Raw genomic sequence first — 16,303 nt, 5'->3', positions numbered from 1 at the left:
GTATTTGTGTGTGTGTGTGTTCTGGCACTCTCTCTGGTTGTCAGGGGAGTGTGTGTGTTTAGGTGTGTGTGTGTTCTGGCACTCTCTCTGGTTGTCAGGGGAGTGTGTGTATTTGTGTGTGTGTGTGTTCTGGCACTCTCTCTGGTTGTCAGGGGAGTGTGTGTGTTTAGGTGTGTGTGTGTGTTCTGCCAGCTCTGTGGTGGGTCGTGAGTCAGTGGAAGGGTCTAACTCAGAAAACTACCCCCCCCCCTCTCTCTCAATACAATGGGTTTCATTGGCATGGGAAACATATGTTTACATCGTCTACATCAAAAGCAAGTCAAATAGATACCAAACGAAAGTGAAATAACCATTACACTGACACGTTTCAAATGAATAGACACATTTCAAATGTCATATTTTGGCTATGTACATTTAATGATGTGCAAATAGCTAAAGTACAAAAGAGAATGTTTTGGAATTCTTTGTGGATCCGTGTAATCTGAGGGAAATATATGTCTCTAATATGGTCATACATTTGGCAGGAGGTTAGGAAGTGCAGCTCATTTCCACCTCAGTTTGTGGGCAGTGTGCACATAGCCTGTCTTCTCTTGAGAGCCGGTCAGCCTACGGCGGCCTTTCTCAATAGCAAGGCTAAGCTCACTGAGTCTGTACATAGTCAAAGCTTTCTTTAAGTTTGGGTCAGTCACAGTGGTCAGGTATTCTGCCACTGTGTACTCTCTGTTTAGGGCCAAATAGTATTCTAGTTTGCTCTGTTTTTTTGTTAATTCTTTCCTATGTGTCAAGTAATTATCTTTTTTGTTTCTCATGATTTGGTTGGGTCTAATTGTGTTTCTATTCCTGTCCTGGAGCTCTGTGGGGTCTATTTGTGTTTGAGAACAGAGCCCCAGGACCAGCTTGCTTAGGGGACTCTTCTCCAGGTTAATCTCTGTAGGTGATGGCTTTGTTATGGAAGGTTTGGGAATCGCTTCCTTTTAGGTGGTTGTAGAATTTGACTGCTTATTTCTGGATTTTGATAATTAGCGGGTAACGGCCTAATTCTGCTCTGTATGCATTATTCGGTGTTTTACATTGTACACAGGATATTTTTGCAGAATTCTGCATGCAGAGTCTCAATTTGAAGGGGCTTTATTGACATGGGAAACATATGTTTACATTGCAACATTTTCTCTCTCTCTCTCTCTCTGTCTCTCTCTCTCTTTCTTTCTCTCTCTCTTTCTCTCTCTCAGATTCCAAATCAGTTTTCTTTCAATAATCACTTGAAACTGTTCTTCTTCTCTTTTAATATTTGTTTTTGTTTCTGTTTTCCTCTCTCCCTGCAGAGTAACTGTGGGCAGGTGTTGCGTATCCGCCGTGTGTTGATGAACTCTCCAGAGATAGTGTCCATCGGTCTGGTCTGGGACTCAGACCACTCTGACCTAGCTGAGGACGTCATTCACAGCCTGGGAACCTGTCTTCACCTGGGGGATGTAAGACACGTACGCACACACACACACACACACACACACACACACACACACACACACACACACACACACACACACACACACACACACACACACACACACACACACACACACACACACACATGTCCGCACGCACGCAGGTATTTACACACAATGATTAACCTTAGCCAACCTTAGCCAATGCTTTAGCTCAGTAGTCTAATGTGGTCTTGACTCGCTTCGATTAGCCCGATAACATGCCTACACCTTTTTTTTCTTCTCTTCTTCTCTTTTCTTCTTCTCTCTCCTTTTATCCTCTATTACATCTGATTTCTCTCTCTCTCAATCGCTCTCTCCTCTCTCTCTCCTTCTCTCTTTCTCCCCTTCTTTCTCTCTCCTTCTCTCTCTCTCTCTCCCCTTCTTTCTCTCTCCCCTTCTCTTTCTCTCCTCTCTCTCGCTCTCTCTCTCTCCCCTTCTCTTTCGCTCTCCTCTCTCTCTCTCTTTCTCCCCTTATCTCTCTCTCCTTCTCTCTCCCCCCTTCTCTCTCTCTTTCTCTCCTTGTCTCTCTCTCCCCTTCTCTCTCTCTCTCGTTCTCTCTCCTTCTCTCTCTCCATCCTTCTCCCTCCTTCTCTCTCCCCTCTCTCTCTCCTACCTTCTCTCTCTCTCCCTTCGTCCTTCTCTCTCCCCCTCTCCCTTCCCCCTAGTTGTTCTACCGTGTGACGGAGGAGCGGGCTCGTCAGGCTGAGCTGTACCTGGTTGGTATGGTGTGTTACTATGGTAAACACTACTCCACATTCTTCTTCCAGACTAAGATACGCAAGTGGATGTACTTCGACGACGCTCACGTCAAAGAGGTGAGTTAGTGACTGAGTGACTGAGTGAATGAGTTAGTTAGTTGAAATGTGTGTTATTTAGAATCTAGCTGCATAGAGGATAGAATGAACGAATATAATGAATAGATACTTTATTGTCCATTTGGTTAGAATATAAAGGAATCTTCCCTGGAGGGGGTTAAGTGCCTTGCTCAATGGTACAACAGTAGATATGTTGGTTAGAATGTGTGGGTGTGTTATCTCTATAGATCGGTCCTAAGTGGAAGGACGTGGTGGCACGCTGTATAAAGGGTCACTACCAGCCTCTATTGCTGCTCTATGCTGACCCCCGGGGGACGCCAGTGGTATCGCAGGACATCTCCTCCCTCTCTAGCCCCCAGCTGGACCTGCTGCACTGCAGCAAGGCAGGATATGAGAGCGAGGACTCTGGTAACCTTTAACCCCTAACCTCTGACTTCTAAACCCTGAGCCTCACTCCAAAACTTCCTAACCCTAAAGCTCTCTCTTCTTTTCTGCCTCTCTCTCCTTTCATCCCTCTTTCTCGCTCAGGACGGGAGCCCTCCATATCCAGTGATACCCGTACAGATTCCTCTGACAGCTCCAGCCACCGAGCATCTCGAAATCGCCCTCTCCGCCAAACAGGCAGCCACCTGTCCAACAAAACGCAGACCATCGTTGTCGGTAACCATGACAACAGCACACCGCTACACAGTGCAGTTGCAGCAGGTGATTAACATAGTGTATGTTACAACACCACCAGTTGTTCAAGTGTGTTAGTGCTGGGCTATAACCAAAGCCTGCACACATTCTATAGTCCCCCAGGATCAGAGAACCGTAAACACCAGTGGAGGTCAGTGCCGTTTCTTATGATTGTTTTCCATGAACATGGCCTTATTTCTATTACAGCATGTTTGATGACTGTCATTCATATTCTATTCACCCAGCTCAATGCAACAGTGATTCAGACTACTACATGATACTCTAATTGTCCCTACACCCATCATGAGGTTGCTACAACCTAGCCTATTAATGAAAGTTTACAACGTAGGTGCACACATGTCGAGAGATACATTTGAGGTGACAGACAGTGACACATGAACAGACGTTGACACATTCAATACCGCCTTACACACTCTTGCCTGCATCTAGCTTATCTAGGGTGTAATCATTAGTCCAACAGTTGCAAACAAGAGTTTCTATTGGACAAATTCAGGTACTTTTTTCTCTGTTTTGTTTGCTTCCGTTTAAGAATCGTTTTTTTAACAGAATCGGCGGAATGAATACACCCCTGATCATAGCAGCCACGTTGTATTCCTTCTAGCCTCTATGCACTCTCCTCCTCTTACCTTTTCCCTTCGTTTGTGGACTTCAATGAACAACACATCAGCTGTATGGGACCAGGCGAAAAAACTTTCCAAGCTAAACCATGTCATAACCACTACACACAGCCTACCTCATTGTCAACATATTATCTACAGTAACGTCCTAGTCAACATAGCTAATAGAACTAATGCGTTAGTAAACCTGCTACAATCAGCAGTAACATTACAGTGTAGAGTCAATAAATTAGTAAAACCAAAAGCTTACCTTGACCTGGAAGAGTTCCAGTGTTGTGTTGGATAGTCATAGCCAGCTATCTAACATAGCATCCCTCTGTTTGAGCCGGGTGTTTGAGTAACTTATCTAGCCAGCTGCATTTGCTAGCTAAGTAAGTGAAACTGAAAAAAATGAGAAATCTCTCTCTCTTGATTCTCCTTCAATTTTGAAGAACTTAATTTGTTGAAAACGGTTCAGCTATTGTCTTTCTCTTTCTCTACTCAGCACATTTCATGCACTGCAGTGCTAGCTAGCTGTAGCTTATGCTTTCAGTACTAGATTCATTATCTGATCCTTTTATTGGTTGGACAACATGTCTGTTCATGGTGTTATCCTACAGAGTGCTTTTGAGGCTACTGTAGTCCTTCAGTGCAAAACAGTATATTTTAATCAATTATTTGGTGACGTGAATATATTTAGTATAGTTTTTCAATGTTTTACCATTTTTATTTTTATGAAATTCCCTGAGGTGGATGGTCCACTGGTAAACTATCTAACCACCCTCTCTCGCTTTTTGTCTCTTTCTCTCCAATACCTCTGTCCCTCCCTCCCTCACACTCTTTCTCTCTCTCTCTCTCTCTCCCTCTCTCTCTCTCTCTCTCTCGCTCTCTCACTCTATCAAACTAAGTAGCAGAGACCCCCCTCTGCCCCCCCTCCCCTCCCCTGCAGCAGGGTGACTATAAAGAGACAGCTGTGTTCCTCCTTTCCTCTCGTCGTCCCACGTCATCTTGCTCTTCCTCCCATCCTCTCTCCTCATGTTCCTTCCATCCCCCCTCCTCTACCTGTTCCTCCTGCTCTTCCTCCCGTCCCATGTCCTCTTCCTCCTCCTCAGGGATAGGGGGGTCTGTGCTGGGATCTGAGGCAGGGGCCGTGGGGCCACACTGGGAGGATGAGAGCACCAGCAGTGAGTCCAAGTCTAGGTGGGCGCTACCGCACACAGACACTGCATGACCAAAAGTATGTGGACACCTGCTTGTTGAACATCTCATTCCAAAATCATGGGTATTAATATGGAGTTGGTCCCCCCTTTGCTGCTATAACAGCCTCCACTCTTCTGGGAAGGCTTTCCACTAGATGTTGAAACATTGCTGCAGGGACTTGCTTCCATTCAGCTACAAGAGCTTTAGTGAGGTCAGGCACTGATGTTGGGAGATTAGGCCTGGCTCGCAGTCGGCATTCCAATTCATCCCAAAAGTGTTCGATGAGGTTGAGGTCAGGGCTCTGTGCAGGCCAGTCAAGTTCTTCCACACCGATCTCGACAAACCATTTCTGTATGGACCTCGCTTTGTGTACGTGGCATTGTCATCCTGAAACAGGAAAGGGCCTTCCCTAAACTGTTGCCACAAAGTTAGAAGCACAAAATCGTATAGAATGTCATTGTATGCTGTAGCATTAAGATTTCCCTTCACTGGAACTAAGGGGCCTGGCCTGAACCATGAAAAACAGCCCCAGACCATTATTTCTCCTCCACCAAACTTTACAGTTGGCACTATGCATCGAGGCAGGTACCATTCTCCTGGCATCCGCCAAACCCAGATTCGTCCGTCGGACTGCCAGATAGTGAAGTATGATTCATCCAATGGCGGTGAGCTTTACACCACTCCAGCCATTGGCATTGCGTATGATGATCTTAGGCTTGTGTGTAGCTGCTCGGCCATGGAAAGCCACTTCATGAAGCTCCCGACGAACAGTTATTGTGCTGATGTTGCTTCCAGAGGCAGTTTGGAACTCGGTAGTGAGTGTTGCAACCGAGGATAGATCATTTTTACGCGCTACGTGCTTCATCACTCGGCGGTCCCGCTCTGTGAGATTGTGTGGCCTACCACCTCACGGCTGAGCCGTTGTTGCTCCTAGATGTTTCGACTTCACTATAACAGGACTTTGACCAGGGCAGCTCTAGCAGTGCAGAAATTTGACGAACTGACTTGTTGGAAAGGTGGCATCGTATGACGGTGCCACGTTGAAAGTCACTGAGCTCTTTAGTAAGGCCAGTCTACTGCCAGTGTTTGTCTATGGAGATTGCATGGCTGTGTTCTCGATTTTATACACCTGTCAGCAATGGGTATGGCTGAAATAGCCGAATCCACAAATTTGAAGGGGTGTCCACATACTTTTGTATATATATAGTGTATATACTGACATATATACTAGTCCATGTGGGAGTGACTGTACAAAGTGCATGCACAGTAGAAGCCTTATGTAATATATCTGTTAAAGTTTGAGTTCTCCAAACTTATTACAGTAAGTTAACATTTTACATTGTTACCTGCTGCAGTATTTTGTAAAGTGTTTTGACTCATGTGTAATGTAAAATGTAACCTATCCTCTCCAGTTCGCCTGGGAGTCGAAGTTACCGGCCAGCCTGGAGGCCACGGAGGGAAGCCCTGAACATCGACAGCATCTTCACCCGCCAGAGAGGCTCTCCACTGGGCTATAGCACCCTGCCTGGGCCCCCTCTACCTTCAGAGGTTCAACAACACTGTCCAACTAACATGGCTGATCTGCATGGGGCAAGAGAGAGGGCCGGGGGTGTAGGCGGTGTGGGGGGAGATACGGAGGAGGTGGCAGGGATGCCTGGGTTGCTAGGCAACGGCACGGACTGCCCCCCTCCTCCCCCGTTGAGAGGGGCGGAGTCTCAGCCTCGTCTGATCCAGAGGATGGAGAGTGGTTATGAGAGCAGCCCTGACAGGTACACACACACTCTCACACACACACACACACACACACACACACACACACACACACACACACACACACACACACACACACACACACACACACACACACACAGACACACACACACACACACACACACACACACACACACACACACACACACACACACACACACACACACACACACACACACACACACACACACACACACCCCAACATACTGTGACATATGTTTTGTAGTCTTACAGTGTTTCTCTCCCTCTCTCTCAGGGAGGTAGGTCAGAAGCGTGTGTTGATGTCTGGTCCATCGTGGCGCACGGTGCCCAAGTCTAAAAGCACCAGTGCCATCCTGCAGGAGCTGCCAGCACCTCGCTGGGGCTGCAACAACAACCTGGGTGTGTGTATGTGTGTAAGATATCTAACGGTATCAGAGTAGTAGAGTGTGTGTGTGTTTGTACAATATTTATACATGTTTGTTTCTCCCACGTTCCCGTGCGTGCGTGTGCGTGCATGCGTGTTTGTGTGTGTGTGTGTGCAGGCGCTGGCCGTAGCGAGCTGGATGAGCTTCAGGAGGAGGTAGTGAGGAGAGCGAGGCAGCAGGAGCAGCAGAGGAGGAAAGAGGCGGAGAGACAAGCTGCCGTGGGATTCAACCCCAGACCCTCCAAATACATGGACTTAGACCAGCTACAACACCAAGGTGACGACGGGGACGGTGTGTGTGTGAGAGAGAGAGAATGTGTGAGTGTGTCTGTGTTTTAAGGAGAAAGTGTGTGTGTGTGTGTGTGTGTGTGTGTGTGTGTGTGTGTGTGTGTGTGTGTGTGTGTGTGTGTGTGTGTGTGTGTGTGTGTGTGTGTGTGTGTGTGTGTGTGTGTGTGTGTGTGTGTGTATGTGAATATGTGTCTATCTATAATCTAGGGACCAGAATTCCCCACTAGAATTTGAAACCAACAAAAATGTTACCAACAGGAGTGTTAGGGATAGAATTAGGTTTAGGGTTAGGTTTAGGGTTAGGTTTAGGGTTAAGGGTTAGGGTTAGGGTTAGGAGCTAGGGTTAGGTTTAGGGTTAAGGGTTAGGGTTAAGGTTTAGGGTTAGGTTTAGGGTTAAGGGTTAGGTTTAGGGTTAAGGGTTAGGGTTAAGGGTTAGGGTTAAGGTTTAGGGTTAGGTTAAGGGTTAGGTTTAGGGTTAGGTTTAAGGGTTAGGGTTAGAAGCTAAGGTTAGATTTAGGGTTAAGGGTTAGGTTTAGGGTTAAGGGTTAGGTTTAGGGTTAAGGGTTAGGGTTAGGGTTAGGAGCTAGGGTTAGGTTTAGGGTTAAGAGTTAGGTTTAGGGTTAAGGGTTAGGTTTAGGGTTAAGGGTTAGGTTTAGGGTTAGGTTAAGGGTTAGGGTTAAGGGTTAGGTTTAGGGTTAGGAGCTAGGGTTAGGGTTAAGGTTAGGGTTAGGGTTAGGGTTAGGAGCTAGGGTTAGGTTTAGGGTTAAGGGTTAGGTTTAGGGTTAAGGGTTAGGGTTAGGAGCTAGGGTTAGGGTTAAGGTTAGGGTATGGGTTAGGAGCTAGAGTTATGTTTAGGGTTAAGGGTTAAGGTATGGGTTAGGAGCTAGGTTATGTTTAGGGTTAGGGTTAAGGTTAAGGTTAGGGCATGGGTTAGGAGCTAGGGTTAGGTTTAGGGTTAAGGTTAGAGTAAGGTTTAGGGCTTGGGTTAGGGTTAGGGAAAATAGGATTCTCAGTGGGACTGAAATGTGTGTGCCCATAGGGTTAGTTATGCAAGACTGTGTGTGTCTTAGTGTGTGTTAGTGTGTGTGTGTGTGTGTCTTAGTGTGTGTTAGTGTGTGTGTGTGTGTCTTAGTGTGTGTTAGTGTGTGTGTGTCTTAGTGTGTGTTAGTGTGTCTTAGTGTGTGTTAGTGTGTGTGTGTGTGTGTGTGTGTGTGTGTGTGTGTGTGTGTGTGTGTGTTAGTGTGCGTGTGTTTGTCTTAGTCTGTGTTAGTGTAGTTGTGTGTGTGTGTTTGTGTGTGTGTGTGTATGTGTGTCTTCGTGTGTGTCTTAGTCTGTGTTAGTGTGGTTGTGTGTGTGTGTGTGTGTGTGTGTGTGTGTCTTCGTGTGTTAGCGTGTGTGTTAGTTTGTGTGTGTGTTTGTGTGTTTGTGTGTGTCTTAGTGTGTGTGTGTGTGTGTTGTGGTATATGTGTGTGTCTTGGTTTTGTGTGTCTTATTGTGTGTGTGTGTCTTAGTGTGTGTGTGTGTTAGTGTGTGCATGTGTGTGTGTGTCTTATTGTGTGTGTGTGTGTGCGTGTGTCATCATGTCCGTTCGTCTGTTCCTTCTTTGGTGGCTGTCTTTCCGTCCTGTCTTTCCGTCCTGTCTTTCCGTCCTGTCTTTCCGTCCTGTCTTTCCGTCCTGTCTTTCCGTCCTGTACTTTCGTCCTGTACTTCTGTCCTGTCTTTCCGTCCTGTACTTTTGTCCTGTCTTTCCGTCCTGTCTTTCTGTCCTGCCTTTCCGTCCTGTCTTTCTGTCCTGTCTTTCCGTCCTGTCTTTCCGTCCTGTCTTTCCGTCCTGTCTTTCCGTCCTGTCTTTCCGTCCTGTACTTTCGTCCTGTACTTCTGTCCTGTCTTTCCGTCCTGTACTTTTGTCCTGTCTTTCCGTCCTGTCTTTCTGTCCTGCCTTTCCGTCCTGTCTTTCTGTCCTGTCTTTCCGTCCTGTGCTTTTGTCCTGTCTTTCCGTCTGGAACTTTGTGCAGTCTTTCCGTCCTGTACTTTTGTCCTGTCTTTCCGTCCTGTCTTTCTGTCCTGCCTTTCCGTCCTGTCTTTCTGTCCTGTCTTTCCGTCCTGTGCTTTTGTCCTGTCTTTCCGTCTGGAACTTTGTGCAGTCTTTCCGTCCTGTACTTTTGTCCTGTCTTTCCGTCCTGTCTTTCTGTCCTGCCTTTCTGTCCTGTCTTTCCGTCCTGTGCTTTTGTCCTGTCTTTCTGTCCTGTACTTTTGTCCTGTCTTTCCGTCCTGTCTTTCTGTCCTGTACTTTTGTCCTGTCTTTCCGTCCTGTCTTTCTGTCCTGTACTTTTGTCCTGTCTTTCCGTCCTGTACTTCTGTCCTGTCTTTCCGTCCTGTCTTTCTGTCCTGCCTTTCCGTCCTGTCTTTCTGTCCTGTCTTTCCGTCCTGTGCTTTTGTCCTGTCTTTCTGTCCTGTACTTTTGTCCTGTATTTCCGTCCTGTCTTTCCATCCTGTCTTTCCGTCGTGTCTTTCCGTCCTGTCGGGACAAGAGAGAAGAACATATTTTTATTTAATTTCTCATTTTGGGTGTGCTCATGGATAGCTACTGTGTGTGTGTGTGTGTGTGTGTGTGTGTGTGTGTGTGTGTGTGTGTGTGTGTGTGTGTGTGTGTGTGTGTGTCGGTATAACAGTGTATAAACCATTGTTCTCTACTCCCTGGTCCTGGAGGACTACAGAGTGTGCAGGTTTTTGGTTCGGCCCAGCACTAACACACACCATCATCACCTGGGTGGTTAATTGATTCGTTGAATCAGGTGTGCGTGTGTGTTCCTGTGTCAACCTCTCTGTGTCTGTTTATCCTGTCGTTCACCTTCAACACACACACACACACACACACACACACACACACACACACACACACACACACACACACACACACACACACACACACACACACACACACACACACACACACACACACACACACATAACCTACAGGTAAATCAATGGCATTATTGAAATGCGATTCAATGGTTTTTAGGGTTACTAATGTTAGTGCTTAAAGCCAACACTAACCACCTCCATCTGCCTGGTTCTGTCTAACACGTCAACAGGAGAGCAACCTCACTGCACAGTACAGGACAACGTTGATGAGACTCGTTGGGAACCTGCTTGTCGTCTCTGAACGTACCCCAGATTTGATGGTTGCTCTCCTGTTGTGTTTCTTGCATCTTCTCCTCACTAGGCTAAACGCTGCACAACAGCTGCTCGCTCTCTCTTGGAAACCTCACCTCTCTCTCATTGACTAACACACACACACACACACACACACACACACACACACACACACACACACACACACACACACACACACACACACACACACACACACACAAAGGAGCTGTTTGCATGCTTCATAACCACTCCTCTACTTTGCTTCTCTTTTTCTGTCTTTCCTTCATACCTCTTACCCCCTCTATTTCTGTTCTATTCCTCTCTTTCTGTTCTATTCCTCTCTTTCTGTTCTATTCCTCTCTTTCTGTTCTATTCCTCTTTCTATTATATTCCTCTCTTTCCATTCTATTCCTCTCTGTCTTTCCATCTCTCTCTCTCTTCTCCACCTCACTTTTTCTCTCTCTTTCTCCTCCTGTACTCTTTCTCTCTCCTCATGTTTTCCATCTCTCTATTTCCATCTCTCTATTTCCATCTCTCTCCATCTCTCTCTATTTCCATCTCTCTCCATCTCTCTCCATTTCCATCTCTCTCTCCATCTCTCTCTATTTCCATCTCTCTCTCCATCTCTCTATTTCCATCTCTCTCTCCATCTCTCTCTATTTCCATCTCTCTCTCCATCTCTCTCTATTTCCATCTCTCTCCATCTCTATTTCCATCTCTCTCCATCTCTCTCTATTTCCATCTCTCTCCATCTCTCTCTATTTCCATCTCTCTCTCCATCTCTCTCCATCTCTATTTCCATCTCTCTCCATCTCTCTCTATTTCCATCTCTCCATATCTCTCTCTCTTTCCATCTCTCTCTGTATCTCTCTCTCCATCTCTCTCCATCTCTCTCCATCTCTCTCTATTTCCATCTCTCTCCATCTCTCTCTATTTCCGTCTCTCTGTATTTCTCTCTCCATCTCTCTCTCATCTCTCTCTATTTCTGTCTCTCTCTGTATCTCTCTCTATTTCCGTCTCTCTCTGTCTCTCTCCTTCCATCTCTTTCTGTATCTCTCTCTCCATCTCTCTATCTATCTCTCTTTCCATCTCTCTCTGTATCTCTCTCTCCATCTCTCTCCATCTCTCTCTATTTCCATCTCTCTCCATCTCTCTCTATTTCCGTCTCTCTGTATTTCTCTCTCCATCTCTCTCTCATCTCTCTCTATTTCTGTCTCTCTCTGTATCTCTCTCTATTTCCGTCTCTCTCTGTATCTCTCTCTCCATCTCTCTCCATCTCTCTCTATTTCCATCTCTCTCCATCTCTCTCTCCTTCCATCTCTTTCTGTATCTCTCTCTCCATCTCTCTCTCTATCTATCTCTATTTCCATGTCTCTCTGTATCTTTCTCTCCATCTCTCTCTCATCTCTCTCTACTTCCATCTCTCTCTGTATCTCTCCCTCCATCTCTCTCCATATCTCTCTCTATTTCCATCTCTCTCTGTATCTCTCTCTCCATCTCTCTCCACATCTCTCTCTATTTCCGTCGCTCTCTGTATCTCTCTCTCCATCTCTCTCTCATCTCTCTCTATTTCCGTCTCTCTCTGTATCTCTCTCTATTTCCGTCTCTCTCTGTATCTCTCTCTATTTCCGTCTTTCTCTGTATCTCTCTCCATCTTTCTCTATTTCCATCTCTCTCTGTATCTCTCTCTGTATCTCTCTCTCATCTCTCTCTATTTCCGTCTCTCTCTGTATCTCTCTCTATTTCTGTCTCTCTCTGTATCTCTCTCCTTTCATCTCTCTCTGTATCTCTCTCTCTCCATCTCTCTGTATCTATCTCTATTTCCATCTCTCTCTGTATCTCTCTCTCCATCTCTCTCTTCTTCCATCTCTCTCTGTATCTCTCTCCATCTCTCTCTGTATCTCTCTCTATTTCCAAATCTCTCTGTATCGCTCTCCTTCCATTTCTCTCTGTATCTCTCTCTATTTCCATCTCTTTCTGTATCTCTCTCCATCTCTCTCTCCTTCTCTTTCTGTATCTCCCCTCATCTCTATTTCCATCTCTTTCTGTATCTCTCTCTATCTCTCTCTCCTTCCATCTCTCTCTGTATCTCTCTTTCCATCTCTATTTCCATCTCTCTCTGTATCTCTCCTCCTGCTTTCTCATCAACATTCTCAGCTGTGCTCAGCCCCCTGCATGAGGCTAATGCTCGTAGTGGACTGACTGTAGTTGCGTGCATGAGGAGCACTGCGGAGCCAATCACACAAGAACAGGATATGGAGCAGGAAACAGGAAGTGCCAGTCCACAGGGACATCGCAGGTACCATAACTGTCCCCTGTGTGTCCCCAAAACCCACACAGGACCCCCCTGTGTGTGTCCCAGCTCTGCTTGTCCAAAACCCACCCCAGGACCCCTCTGTGTGTGTCCCAGATCTGCCTTTCCAAAACCCACCCCAGGACCCCTCTGTGTGTGTCCCAGATCTGCCTGTCCAAAACCCACCCCAGGACCCCTCTGTGTGTGTCCCAGATCTGCCTGTCCAAAACCCAACCCAGGACCCCTCTGTGTGTGTCCCAGATCTGCCTGTCCAAAACCTCCTCTGTGTGTAGTGCAGTAGAGTGGAAAGTGTCTGTATCTGTCTGTGTTGGTCAATGCTGATCTTGACTGGTTTGTACTAGTACTTGATGGTGAGATATCTGTGAGGGGCTGGTGCTGGGTTGGATGGCAGGTATACACTATCCTGCTCTATCTCATGTATTCTCTATTCTCTTCCTCCTCTCCTCTATTCATCAAAATAGACCTGTGATTTATGGTGACTGCTGCAAAGGCTTCTGGGTAATTATTACTGAGCCAGCCAGCGGAGATGTGGAGAATTAATGTGGGGGGTGGGGGATGGTGTGTGTGAGTATGTGTGGTGACATAGTGCCGTGTAGCTCTATACATACTACATTACACAGTCATAAACCTAACATAAGAGGCTTTTATTTCTAAATATTTCATCATTTTCATTTTAAGTGTTTTTCAAAAATCTTTATTTACTCTGATTGTGATTGGCTCCTGAGTGTCTCTGACCCACCCCTTCTCTTCTGTGGTCCAATCAGTGAACAGTCTGGCCCGCTCCAAGTACTGCTGACACCCAATCAGGAGGGGGAAGAGGTCCGGCCAGCCTACCAGGATGCAACCCTGGGCCCTGGTCAGCCCCCTCTCCACTCATCCCTCCCACGCCCTCCCACCAACAACCCCCCAGCACAGGTTGAGGAGGGTGAGAAGGGGGAGCGGGTGAGGAGGGGTGAGGAAGGACAGGGGATGAGCCTGGAGGAGTTGTTACAGGTTGGGGGTGTGAGACCTGTTGGCAGACACCTGGCCATCTCTCTCCCCTCTCTACCTCTCAGACTCTGGGATATATCTCACACACACACTCCCCCCTCACACACACACTCTTACTCTGACCCCCAACACACACACCCTCCACCCTCACATACAAACCCTGAGCACCCACACACACACTCTGCTCCTCCCGCAGTCAGCCCCACCCCTCACCCTCCACTGCCTCTCCACATTGGCCCGATCAAGGTTCCGCCTCCAACACCGTCACACGTCATTGGTCCTCCTGGAGCGTGGACCGCCCAGATGCCGTGGTTACGCCATATGACACCCCTCCAGACCGCCGCCTCCCCTTTAGGCCACACCTCCCCTACCGAAACTACAACTCCCAGCCTGCCCCTGGGCAGCATGACCCCTGTGACCCTGAGGAGGCAGAGTTTTCAGAGCTGGACTTCCTATACCGGGCCAGCCTCCAGCCAGGATGTAGAAGTAGGTACTGCAGACTATAGTAGCTGTGTGTCTAGTATATGTATGAAGTTGTGTGTGTATATAGTGAGAGTGATCCCTGACCTCCAGACTATGCCCTGTGTGTGTCTAGGTAGTAGCCCGGTCAGGAGGCTGCAGTGTGGGGTAGGAGGGCCAGCTCGTTCCCTCACCCCCAATGCCAACATGGAGAGGAGTGTTTACCAGACTGACTGCAGCAGCACAATGGTCCGTAGTCTGAGCGGCACAATCATCAACCCATCGTCTCACCGCAACACGCAGCTTTGTGAGTGTATCGTACAAACACGCACACACATGCATTGCTACTCTCCAGTCGTCATGTTGTAGACTTGTAGACTGTTTTACCTTCAATTCTCATCTACACTCTATCATCACTCTACTGTTCTCTCTCTTTCTCTATCCGTCAGTCTCTCTCCTCTCCTCTCTTCTCTCTCCCCTTCTGAAGGTGCCTCTGCTTCTTACCTAATCTCATCTGGGATGAGACAGCGTCGTCATCATCATCATCATCATCATCATCATCATCATCATCATCATCATCACACCAGTCCTTCCATATCTACATTCAGGTCATTTTGACGTCACCCCTTACCCTTCACCTCTTGGGCCTGTCCGTCACTCTGTGTTGTCCCTGCCCCTGCAGGAGATGTCCAATGGTGCGGGGAGTTTCTGGTGTCTGACTGGGGTGAAGTTGTCTTCAGGCCACTGATCCGCCTCCATATGCATCTACACTACAGGCTCCTTCCAGGCCAGCCCTCTGGGGTCCTAACCCTCCACACCACTACAGGCTCCTTCCAGGCCAGGCCTCTGGGGTCCTAACCCTCCACACCGCTACAGGCTCCTTCCAGGGCAGGCCTCTGGGGTCCTAACCCTCCACACCGCTACAGGCTCCTTCCAGGCCAGCCCTCTGGGGTCCTAACCCTCCACACCGCTACAGGCTCCTTCCAGGCCAGCCCTTTGGGGTCCTAACCCTCCACACCGCTACAGGCTCCTTCCAGGCCAGGCCTCTGGGGTCCTAACCCTCCACACCGCTACAGGCTCCTTCCAGGCCAGCCCTCTGGGGTCCTAACCCTCCACACCGCTACAGGCTCCTTCCAGGCCAGCCCTCTGGGGTCCTAACCCTCCACACCGCTACAGGCTCCTTCCAGGCCAGCCCTCTGGGGTCCTAACCCTCCACACCGCTACAGGCTCCTTCCAGGCCAGCCCTCTGGGGTCCTAACCCTCCACACCGCTACAGGCTCCTTCCAGGCCAGCCCTCTGGGGTCCTAACCCTCCACACCGCTACACTGTAAACCCCAATGTGCTGTCATTACTCAACACTTTTGAGGAAGCTCATTGCACTTAATATATACATTTTAGTCATTTGGCAGATGCTCTTATCCAGAGTGACTTACAGGAACCTCTAAGCCACGCCTCCAATAGAATTTCCCAGTGTGCCTTGCCTTTTTGAGTAAATTGTAGAGTTACCATCCATGACTGTATTTGTTAGTGACATGGTTGTTGAATTCATTTCTTTTATATTTGTCCTGTGACCTTCACCAATTGAATTCCAAGGTAAATGTTATCATTATAATTATAGTCTTTATTACTTATCTCATAAGACCTTATTTTGAGGCCTAGTGTTACCCTAATACAGTGGCCTGAAACTCATGGTTTACAGGCCACATCAGGCCTGCAAATAGGGTTGAAAACTTCTGGAAGCTTTCCCAAAATTACTTGATTTTCAAAAAAATCCTAGTTGAAGGATTTCTGCACAACATACCCAATTTTTGCCATCCCTACCTGCAAATCACATTAGGCTGGCTTGTAAAGTGATGTGTAAAACAGTTGACATTTTAATTTACCCGCAACCTGCATTTATAATGACTGCCAGGGTTAGAAACCATTTAAACTGGAACAACCATTTCATTAATGGGTGCCAAAAAATCTAAGTAAATGATTGGATTAGTTTCCCATACGGGAAAAATGCATTTAAAATATATTACATTTAAAATATATAAATATATTAAAATATATTTTTAGGATGCAGCTTAGGATACATGTGAAATATAAAACATTTGCCAAATAATGTCTTTTGTATGCATTTG

At 47.1% G+C, this 16,303-nt stretch overlaps 1 protein-coding gene across 7 annotated transcripts in view; it reads left to right on the top strand.

Annotated features, from left to right (window-relative positions):
• The window catches only part of LOC115156815 (inactive ubiquitin carboxyl-terminal hydrolase 54), a 35,227-nt gene extending 19,438 nt beyond the window's left edge, over positions 1 to 15,789 (top strand). Inside the window, exons 7-18 of one of the 7 annotated variants that reach the window (XM_029704534.1) lie at positions 1,323 to 1,469; positions 2,150 to 2,299; positions 2,527 to 2,707; positions 2,828 to 3,004; positions 4,506 to 4,794; positions 6,207 to 6,563; positions 6,821 to 6,945; positions 7,089 to 7,247; positions 12,572 to 12,713; positions 13,493 to 14,204; positions 14,314 to 14,484; positions 14,860 to 15,789. In XM_029704534.1, the coding sequence (XP_029560394.1) occupies positions 1,323 to 1,469; positions 2,150 to 2,299; positions 2,527 to 2,707; positions 2,828 to 3,004; positions 4,506 to 4,794; positions 6,207 to 6,563; positions 6,821 to 6,945; positions 7,089 to 7,247; positions 12,572 to 12,713; positions 13,493 to 14,204; positions 14,314 to 14,349 (2,475 nt within the window). In that variant the 3' untranslated portion in view covers positions 14,350 to 14,484; positions 14,860 to 15,789. Of the gene's footprint in view, positions 1 to 1,322; positions 1,479 to 2,149; positions 2,300 to 2,526; positions 2,708 to 2,827; positions 3,005 to 4,505; positions 4,795 to 6,206; positions 6,564 to 6,820; positions 6,946 to 7,088; positions 7,248 to 12,571; positions 14,205 to 14,313; positions 14,485 to 14,859 lie in introns of those variants that run through there. The other 6 variants (XM_029704526.1, XM_029704562.1, XM_029704552.1 and 3 more) reach the window with 6 other exon arrangements.
• The last annotated feature ends 514 nt before the right edge of the window (positions 15,790 to 16,303 follow it).

Source organism: Salmo trutta, chromosome 2 (assembly GCF_901001165.1).
Source record: "Salmo trutta chromosome 2, fSalTru1.1, whole genome shotgun sequence".
Taxonomy (NCBI): Eukaryota; Metazoa; Chordata; class Actinopteri; order Salmoniformes; family Salmonidae; genus Salmo; species Salmo trutta.
This window is presented reverse-complemented; position numbering and strand designations above follow the sequence as displayed.